At 32.5% G+C, this 10767-nt stretch overlaps 1 protein-coding gene across 1 annotated transcript; it reads left to right on the top strand.

The window, feature by feature from the left end:
• Positions 1-4964: 4964 nt before the first annotated feature.
• Positions 4965-10679, top strand: LOC128188974 (uncharacterized). Its single transcript, XM_052860327.1, has 11 exons — positions 4965-5127; positions 5432-5477; positions 5615-5789; positions 6211-6380; positions 6711-6772; positions 8011-8060; positions 8399-8558; positions 9476-9547; positions 9798-9847; positions 9939-10042; positions 10283-10679. Exons 1-11 carry the CDS (start codon positions 5023-5025, stop codon positions 10579-10581), a joined length of 1293 nt encoding a protein of 430 aa, XP_052716287.1. The 5' UTR covers positions 4965-5022; the 3' UTR covers positions 10582-10679.
• The last annotated feature ends 88 nt before the right edge of the window (positions 10680-10767 follow it).

A 10767-nucleotide genomic window follows, 5' to 3' on the forward strand; every position in this document is an offset into this window, starting at 1 on the left:
AAAATGTGAATGTCACCGTTAGGAATATAATTAAGGACTTAATTTACTCAAGTGTTGTTTTTTTTTGTATTTTGTTAATTTCATATTATCTAGATTGGAAATATTCAATATAATCATAGAAACCAAAGAAATTAAGAGGACGAATAAAGTTTTTATAACTTGTGCACAATCCCATTGCAATATATAATGCAATAAAATATGTTCAAATCAGAACCAAAGAAAAATATTTACATTCTACTGTGTTTTTCCATTAAATTCCGTGATGTTTAAATGCCTCTAAATGCAACAAGTAGTCAAAGGTCAAATTGGCGAGTTTTATTATGACGTCACAAACGTTGAACGCTGTAAACTGCAACGTCACAAGCGAAAATCAAAGTTCACGCTTATGGCTGTTACTGTGGCTCTTCCATTAATATTAACTTACCCTTAGGATGAGATAGGAATTTTAAGGTATGAATCACATTTGCAGACAAGGCAAGAAGTTAAAAAATGTAAATATAAGCATTAAATCATGATTTTTTGAAGTATACACTCTCATAACTGCAGCGGTGTGTGCATACAAATTTTCATAACGCGCTATCGCGCGTTACTCAATTTGTATGCACACACCGCTGCAGTTATGAGAGTGTATACTTCAAAAAATCATGATTCAATGCTATATTGAAGAAAAGGAATTGAAATATATGATCCATATGATTTATAGATTTTCAAACGTGACTCTTATAATTACAATATTTTTCAATGCCAAGTTTAAAAGGCAGCTTATATAATTATCTCAATAAATGATGAAAATAGACAAACCATGATATTTGTACCTTAATCAAGGGCATAAATTATAAGTGAATGTGTAACAGTTAATTTTTTAAAATTATATTTTCATCTGAATTAATTATATAAAGTACTAGGACAGAAGCTCAATATTCATATTTATTCCTCTGTAGTCTAACAGATATTTTATTTCTCCGACTTTTATCTGAAAACAGACTATAGCTTACCTGTAATTAAATTCTTTTGTTCTCCACCTGCACCCCATTCCCACTTAGCCAACACAAATCTACCTGTATTTTACCTGTATTTTTACAAAATGTTGGCTAAGTGGGAAGACACCACACACATGAAGTAAAGCTGAATAACTACGCATGTAGTGTATCATGTCTATCATAATTATCATATCTCATTGTTCATCTTATTTGATATGCCATAGGGCATAAGGAAAATAATAAACTCCAATCATCATAAAATATTACTTCATTTTTAATCCCCTCTCTCTCTCTCTCTCTCTCTCTCTCATCTTTCTGTCTTGTTGCATGTGATAGAACAACTAACACTTTTTGTTCTTTTATTATGCAAGAAGATAGAAAACAAAAGACCATGGTAAACCCAAAATGGCATAGGCGGGCAATCGAACGCGTGTCTGAGGCATAGATTAAACCATTCATCAAAATTTATGTTTACATAAAATTATGAGTTTTCGAAATTAATTTTACAAGCGATGAAATGCCACCCATTTTGTAGGTCGTGCAACCCATGTGTAATATGCCGATTTCTCTCGTTGCTACCAAGAATTATGAATAGGTCATTGATGCATGAAGATGGTGCACCAATACCGATTTTTTAAAGGTACATGATATGAAGCTCGTCCTCTTAATTTGTTATCATTTTCAACACATGATCACTTATTTATTAAAGATATTCTTGGGAGAGAGGGAAAAAAAATCAAATTTGCGTGAGAGTTATCCCTCATGGTTTACTATTGGATGCGGCAAAGGCAAAAGCGCACGTACGGACCAAGCAAAAAAAAAAACGCAAGAGAAACATTCTATTGAAGTTTTATAAGGAAAAAGATATGCCAAGATTATCTTAAACAATATTGCAATTCAGCAGTATTGTTTATCACATCAAAATGAAATAAAACACCAAATGTCACAAATTATATCTATGTATTCTAAAAAGTTAAAATCGGTATGTATATATACATTTACAATCATATTTAAAATGCACAGTTATTTCACAAAATGCATGCTGATAGAAATACCGGGTATTATGATCTGGCTGCGGCCAAAACTTATCTAAACGTTCGAGCAAATGTTTTGTTTGCTCTGAAAGCACACATTTTTTTAAAGATGTCATGCTATTAACTCAAAACATTTTGAAACAAACATTACTATTTAAAATGAAAGGCACCTAGACACGATTTGAGATCAACATTTTAAATTTTTTTCTTCTTTAGTTTTTGTAGTATGTATTAAATAGTTTACTTGTGCATTTTGAATGATTGATCAAAATTTAAATAAGTGAAGTTACAAGCGAGATACAGAGGTTAGAATTCATTGTTATGTAAACAAGGCTCGAGTCTTTTATTTGTTTATAAATTATGAAAAGTAAAAATTGCCATTTCTATGACAAAATGACTCATGGCAAACAAGATAAATGATTTTAGTATGTTAATAAATAATACTATCAACAAAAGAAAGACAGGTTTATTGAAACTTGTACCAATAAATCATAAATATAAACAATGCAAGGCTCGAGCTTTGTTTACAAACCAAAGTATTCAAAACTCCGTATCTTGCTTGTAACTCAATTTTTAAAGTTTAAATTTTGATGAAGTATTACAATAACCCATATTAACCATTCTAGACTTTAAAATTGAAAAAAAAATAAGATTTGAAAAGTTTGAGCTCAAATCGTGTCTAGGTCCCTTTAATTATTAGTATACACTATACAGCCAACAGCCGGGCATGATGAAGTTACATTCAGGGTTATTGCTGCTTACATTTTGATACCTTGCACACACACACACACACACACACACATGGCACATGACACACATGCTACGGTCCCTTAAAGAACTTCATTACCTTAGAGAAACATTGTCTAGTCGAAATCGAAAACATGTTAGATAATTATTTGACAGACATTATAATTTTGTTTTGCAATCTATTCTTGCTATATGCAATTGTTTGACAATTATCATACTACATCGTGATGCAAACATTCGAATAGATTTCCGCACACTCACGTTTCTTTACACACAGTTTACAATAAGTAGGTGCTAAGAGGCCACATCGCTCACCCGAGCAATGATAGCCATAACTCTAATGAAATCAACTTTAGGGTATCAAATACAAAATATCTGGACCATTTTTTCGGAGTATCTCTCAATTATTAAAGATTTTCAAAATTTTCTCCACATATTCTTGTGTAAAACATTATGCCCCTTTTGTTGTTTCGGTCTTTAAGAAGAATATTTTAAAAGATTTGTTTTTATATTAATTTCTATGACAAAATTCAACTCCCCATTGATGTTTGAAGGAATAGATATACAATGTATAAATTTTACAATGTTGTGTTTTATGTATGTGAAAATGTATAATGATTACACTAAAGAAATACATGTATGTATACAATACTATAATATATAAATGTTTTAATGAAAGATTTTCGAAAAATTAGAAAAGATTGTTCTTTATTTATTTTTCCATGAGAAAATTCAACCCCCCACTGTGGCTTCACCCTATCCCAGAGGATCTTGATTTGAACAAATTTGGAAATACACTACCTGCCTCCACACAAGTTTTGGCTTTTCGGGCCAAATGGTTTGCGAGAAGAAGAATTTACAAAACAATGATTTTTATTATTTTTTAAATTCTTAATTATCTTCCCTTCAAAAAGGGCAAGACTTATTAGAATAACTAGACATGCCGTCAATCAAGGAAGCAAATTTGGTAAAAATAAAAATAAAAAAATTCAGGATTTTAGAGGCAATGAAAATTAGAAAAGTTTACGACAACGACGACAGCGAACACATTTTTGAGCAGAAAAACTCATGAGCCCTCGGCTCAGGTTAGCAAAAAAAAGTAATTGATGTTAAATAATGTCAACTCATTTTTCTGCACGTGAAGTCTGTTTTATGCATTTAAAAAAATTAGTTCTATCTATCATCATTACAAAATCTTATTAAAAGATCGCTTTTTAAGTTTAGAAAATCCGTCTCATGTCTTTTTACCATTTTATTTGAGTGTGTTAAAAGCATTTACATGTATAATATTATACATGCATTTCATCTTTTAAGCTAGACGTATCATACCAGTATGAAAATTAATAAAAATACGAGTTTTTAATGAACGATTATGATATTACCATTAAAAACTTGATGCCTTGCTTTGCGTGCTTCGGTGCCTTCCTGGATGCTCTATAGGGGTTTCGATTGTGAGTGCAATCCTTTCCTCATAGGTTTAATTATTAAAGCACATAGCCGAACATATTCATATCCGTTGTCAGAGCAAGATATATAATTCTTAGAATCATTTTAAAAGAAGTTTGCACACTGGGTATTTGTGTGAAACAGCAATGTGACGTAGGTCTGTCTATTTCACTGCTGTCCACTCAGCCATGGCTCTTTGAAATCAACAAGATTTGTCTGGGTTTTTTTTTTTAGCAAAGACTACGAAATCTGTGCATACTTTATTTGAAATCAGGTCATTTTGAAATTGTTTTGGTGCAAGAAATATATATATATATATAGTAGCTGCATCCTACCAAAAGTCCACATACGGTTTAACAATAAGATATAGTTTTGTCCCGAATGCAAACTGTTTTATAGTACATTGTATTTCATTGATCAATGATTGCTGAAAATTTACCTTAACAAACGGGGAACTTATTTTTTTAAAGAAAAGGACCTTTTGATGAAAAATTAAAACCAACGGGAGATTACTCTAAACTATTTCAAGATTTCTCAGATATATTTCAGCTGCAGAGCAATTTAGCCTTTTTCAACAGAGAAAAAACTAGAACATCTTTAATATTGCCACGATTAATACTCCAATAATCAATGTTTGTAGCTCAGTGGAGTCAATCTTGACCCGGAAAAACTTGCGTGAGTTAATATAAATCAATGACAAGTCCACGTGTATAGATTAGCGACTGCATCTGTCGATCTTTGGTGACACGTGCAAACATCTTCAGATCAATGGTCGTGCGCGTCAGAGAGACACCCTCCTTCCTCCGTTGGCCATCATGAATGTTTGGTCGTTTGTCTCAGTCTCAGTACTCCACGTATTGCTTTGTATGTCTGTTACTCTTGCTGCCGTTGTAGATGTATCGTACAAAAATCTTGATAAGGTAAGATAACTAACATCTCAAAACAATGAACGATGTCCAAAATGGGTACGGGTATAAAATTAAATTGTTTCCCATCTAAAAATCTTTGAAACAACGAAAGGTTTTTGCCTTATAACAGCTAATGAATATTCACTTTGTCAAAAAAAATCTCCAATTCAGTACGTGACGCTTTTTTTCTTCTATGTTGTTGTCAGTTTAAATGTACTTGGGTATATATGTGTGTACTATATGTAAAACCAGCACAGTGTTTTCATTAAACAATAAGTCATTATATCTTATAGATTTAGATTGTTCTTCCATGCAGGTCAGAAAAGCAGAGCCATTTTCAGTCTTCTTGATCGTTACCAAAAGTGAGTATAGACTTTCATTTAGACCCGCTAACAATGCAGCATATATGTCAGAATGATCTTCTTGATTATGGTAACGAACTAGACCAGTTTATGATCATCTATATCACATTGGATTAGTAACCAGTTTCTTCTTTCAGATTGTGAGAAGTGCCGACTTTTGTATCCAAAGTTTGTGGCCGCCTCCCAAGCCTTTAAGGGGGACACTTCCGTTTTGTTTGGTCGGGTCAAGGACACAAAACTGACCTCAGAATGGGAGGTCACTTCCTTCCCGTCCCTGGTGTTCTTTGAGAAGGGCGGCAGGCACCCAATGAAGTAAGTAAATGGATATCGGTATATATACATATAGTGCGATATTCCATTAATTCGCAATTTAAAAAAATCTACCGAGATTACTGTTTTGCGAGAGTCAGGCTGTACTGTACATGTAGATCTAGAGGAAAGATTAATACTGTATATATGACTTGTGAGTATACGACTTAAGATAATGTGATCTTATTAATTCATAATGATAATTTCGTAGAACACACATGTACATTTATGTCATGTTATAAATTTTATATTTACATTCACCCAGTAAATTCAAAATTTACAACATGACTTTTACATTTATACGAGTTATATATTAGACGAGTGTTCGTTTTTAAACGGAAGTGTGTCGACTTCGAGCCTTCTTGTGGCTCTTCCTCCTAATCTGTTTCATACTATTAGTTACAAGGTTAAATTGTTTTCACAGACACCGGGGTGACATCACGGTGGACACGGTGACGGAATTCGTGTCCCGGGCCCTGGGGAGGGACAGCGCGACCGTGCGGCGCCACTACACCACAGAACTGACCACCACTAACTTCTACGAGATCGTGGGGATTCCCCGCCAGTTCAAATTTCTACTGTTGTACAAACAAGGTAACTGTCGGTATATAAATTCTCCTTATGAATGCGGGTATAATTTTTAGAGCACACGTAGGGTATAAATTACTGATTGGTCATTTGACAATTATATAATGTTTTCTTTGATTTGAATTCTATTTTTTCCCTCTTTTTTAATTTCCATTTTATTTAAAACTCTAGGCTGAGTATGGTACAAGTAGATACATTAGTACCATGCTAGCTAAAATAAATTAAAGCAGTGTTTAATATAATTTTTTATATTGGAGAAACTGATGATTGATGTTTAACAAAGCTTTCATTATTTTAACGTTATTATTTGTTTTTTATTCTTGAATCTTCCACTAGAACACGAGGAGGAAGTCGCTAGAATTGAAAAATACGCTGAAATTTTTAAAAACGAAGATTCTGTAAGTACAGGTAGAACATAAAGCAAACAAAGGTTCTGACTAAGAGCCATTTATTACCGGTACGCACGTAGATCACTCATGCCAGTTTGGGGTGTTCAGAAATGACAGCCAGCTGTTGGTTGAATTTAACTTTCCAGGATTGTTCCCACTAACATGCTTCACCAAGCCGTCTTTTAACTGAACAAAGAATTTTCTCTTTTTTCTACTAAATCATACAGTAGGATGTTGTTCATAATCCATATAAAATAGAACTAAAGAAAACTGATTTGGAATTAGTTTATTTTTATCTGTTATGTAAAAAAAAAACGATACAGAGTATGCTGTGCTTTACAAAAATTAAGATTATTGGAGAAAAAAAAATTGTAATTTTCATGTACAGAATTTGATTCCCAATAATCTAAATTTTTGTAAAGGACAATGTCTTAATGAGGCATCATGATAAAAATCAACACGGAAAAATGGATGTGGTTAAATCTCTTGTGGCCTTCAATCATTAAAAGAAAATTAAAAAATATTCTCAGAAAATACGTAAACCACCCTTTGTGGCATAAAATGTTCCAATCTGCATATTTTGATTCATAAGTATACTGTATGCATTAACAGGGTTTGGGACCGGGTGTTCGGTCTGTGCGTCATGATAAAATTCAACACGGAAAAATGTGGTTAAATGTCTTGTGGCCTTCAATCATTAAAAGACAATTAAAAAACAAAATTCTCAGAAAATACGTAAACTATTATAATGTATAAGTTAACAGGAGTTTGGTCTTTGCATCTTCATAAAATGTAGAAGTCATTACGTGTATGTGCGATTAGGCAAATAATATTTATTAAATAATAATTAAGAAAATCATAAGTCATTATTCAAACAATGATCAAGAACGTGATAAACATGTAGGAAGAGTAGACAGTAAATGATTAGAAAATAATTAGAAAAAACTGTTAATAGAGAATGACTAATATATGTGCATGTGATTTTTGCATTTTAGAAAACAGAAAGTAAATTTTTAAAATCGTTGACTTTTGCGAAATACAGATACAGAGAGCAAAGATTTTGATGGAAACTCAAGACTGATTATAGATAAATATTAACATGAATAGTAGCAGGCATTGATCGAATATATATAAAATAAGCTATACGTACTTGCATTAGAATATTTCAATTTTAAAGTGAATGCTACTAGTGTACATTTATCAACGAATTATTGTGAATATGATATGGTTTTTGTTTAATATTATAGATTATTTTTCTGCGACTAGATGTATTACGAGAACCAAATTTAGCTGAACAGTAAGTATGTAAACATTATTACATACATTACACTGAGAGAGAGAGAGAGAGAGAGAGAGAGAGAGAGAGAGATGAAAACAACGTGGCAACTTTTGAATGTTTAATTAGTCACAATCCCTTTAAACGCATTGTGGTATTGTGTTCTTTTGTTTGTTTTGTCCTTTTTTGTTACATGTTTTTGGCATGTTACTTTAAAAATTGACGTTTATTAGCTTAATAAATGACCATTTTAATTCTTCAAACAATGTGCTGTGTTTTAATGTGACAAACAGAGCACCATATTATCAGTTATCCGATGCGATTTTTTCATCTTTTTTTTATTCTCGAATCTACTTTAGGTTTGAAACGCGCCAATACCCTTCATTATATTGGTATGCAGACGATGAGCGTCCCCAAAAAGCCAGATATGGCGGGAAAATGGACGATACTCAGATCTTGGAATTCATCAAAGACCAAACTGGAATTCAAAGAACTAAATCCGGGGCATTAGTAGAAAATGTAAGTATTTTCTGGAAAACAGTTTTGCAAAACATATCTGTGTAACTTTTATATATGCAAAAGTTAGCCAATATGTCGACTCTGACGAAAGAGTCTCCATATTTGCTATTAAGGACCGGCTCCCGAATCTAGATATATGGGTGACAGAGGTCAAACCCCCCCCCCCCCCCCGAAAAGAAAAATATTTTTATCATTAAACTCTCAAATGTTACAAAATTGGCCTTGCACCACACCCCTCTTTATTTGTCCCTTTGCCAACAAAAAACTCCCTCTCACCCCCCTCCCCGAATCCCACGTAAAATTATGGATCCGCTTCCAATACCTTCGCTTTCCTACAGTTATGTTACTATCTTTTTGCAAAAATGTTATTGCGATGTAAGGATACAGAAATTACTCAGTTCTGCATAAATGTTTTTAATCGATCTTTTTACAACAGTTTCAATATTATATAAACTTTTTTTTATTGGCCTTTTGGTCATGGCATTAAAAAAAAGCAGGAATGGCTAGCCCAGCAGGACAGACACAATATAAGCAGCAGCATAAGCATAGATGATCTGCTGTTCCGGGTATACGTACTAGTACCGCAAACAGCATTTTACTTTTAAGGTTAATAATATGAATGTCTATGATTATAGAAAATCTTCACAAAAGCAGCATGAATCAGCAAGCTTAAAACAAGCAGCATTGACTTAATTAGCATTGGTTTGTGCCCGGGTTGACCGAGAACATTGAAATTGAATTTTAATTATTTACAGGTTTAAAATACGAAGCCAATGTAAAACAGTTAATGTTTAACAACATTTTACAAAATCAGCATCACATACAAAAGATCTGAGGATTTATATAACAATTCTTCCCATGCTATTGCAGATATTTTAAAATTCTTTTCTGCATTTTTTTTTCCTTTTTTTCCCCAGGCAGGGCGACTTACTGATCTCGATCGGTTGATATCGGAGCAAATTCATTTTATTGAGAAAGTCAGAAACATGGTAAATGTCGTATTTTTTATTATCTTTTTGAAATCAATTTCTTGAATCAGTGCATACAATAATTTTGAAGATTTATGAATAAACGAAGTAAGCTACAAATTTTTCAGTATTTTTTCTTCTTCAAATTATTACAATTGAAACATAACAATTTCTTCTTTGAATTTAACTCGTACACTGATGGATGTAAATGACAATATATAGTTTATTTTGCTTACATTGTATACTATGTATTTTTATTTATTCTTTTCAGGATTTGATTATTACAGAAGCAAAACGAAGGTCTAAATATCATAAACAAGAGTAAGCACTAAAAGTTTTTTTTTTAGAAAATGTTATTAAAAATTCAAGTCACATTAATTGATAGATTTAAACTTTTCCATTTCTCTTTCAGTTTGGCTAAATATTATATATACCTATTAAAAGAAATTAAGAAAGCTAAATCAGTTGATATCCTGGATGACGAAAGAGCCGCAATAAACAGAGCATTGTCTGAAGGTATACATATCTATGAACCATTTTCTAAAAGTTTGCATTTTTGGTGGAGGGGGGTGAATTTTGTTTCGAAATACATATTCTGTTGATTTGTTGCGTAAACGAAGTTGAATCAAAGCTGAATCAAGTCAAATTTTTAAATAGTTCCTTAGGCCCAAAATGTATAATCTTACTGGTACCAAAATCATAATTTGCAATGATATTTACAAATCTGTCAGGTTCAAAATTTACAACTTTTTCCAGATCCTGGACCAAAGTCTTCAGAGGCGCTGATCAAAATGAGGAACATTATCTACGCCTTCGTGGACGCGACAGGGAAAGATTTACATAAGAATACTGCAGAATCCAAGTTCGTTGTGAATAGGGAAGCCCGCGAAGTCAAACTACAGATTGATGAAGAACTTGTATATCTTGATAACGGCGAGGAATACCGAGCCACGGGTGACGGTAGGACCGTTAAACTGAAGAAGAAGACGGGGAAACAGAAAAACAAAACTCAAGGCAAAGAAAACAGACATTCACATCATCATGACGAGTTGTAAAATTACTTTTCGATTTTTGATTTTTGCTTACTAATTAAATATTACATGATTAATGAGCGTTGAGATGTGTCACAATATTAAAATATTTTCATTTTCTGTATCTTTGTCTGTGATAACACTACGAATCGATTTTGTACTATACAGTCAAATATATTTCATCAATGACTATTTTGATATTTAATCGTA

The sequence above is a fragment of the Crassostrea angulata genome, chromosome 6 (genome assembly GCF_025612915.1).
Source record: "Crassostrea angulata isolate pt1a10 chromosome 6, ASM2561291v2, whole genome shotgun sequence".
Classification (NCBI taxonomy): Eukaryota; Metazoa; Mollusca; class Bivalvia; order Ostreida; family Ostreidae; genus Magallana; species Magallana angulata.

Bases quoted from the DNA above. Each gene is read 5' to 3' on its own strand.
- LOC128188974 (XM_052860327.1), top strand. From the start codon at position 5,023: ATGAATGTTTGGTCGTTTGTCTCAGTCTCAGTACTCCACGTATTGCTT. The intron at 5,478-5,614 runs GTGAGTATAGAC...TTCTTCTTTCAG, and splicing joins CTTCTTGATCGTTACCAAAA to ATTGTGAGAAGTGCCGACTT. The intron at 8,559-9,475 runs GTAAGTATTTTC...TTTTTTCCCCAG, and splicing joins CCGGGGCATTAGTAGAAAAT to GCAGGGCGACTTACTGATCT.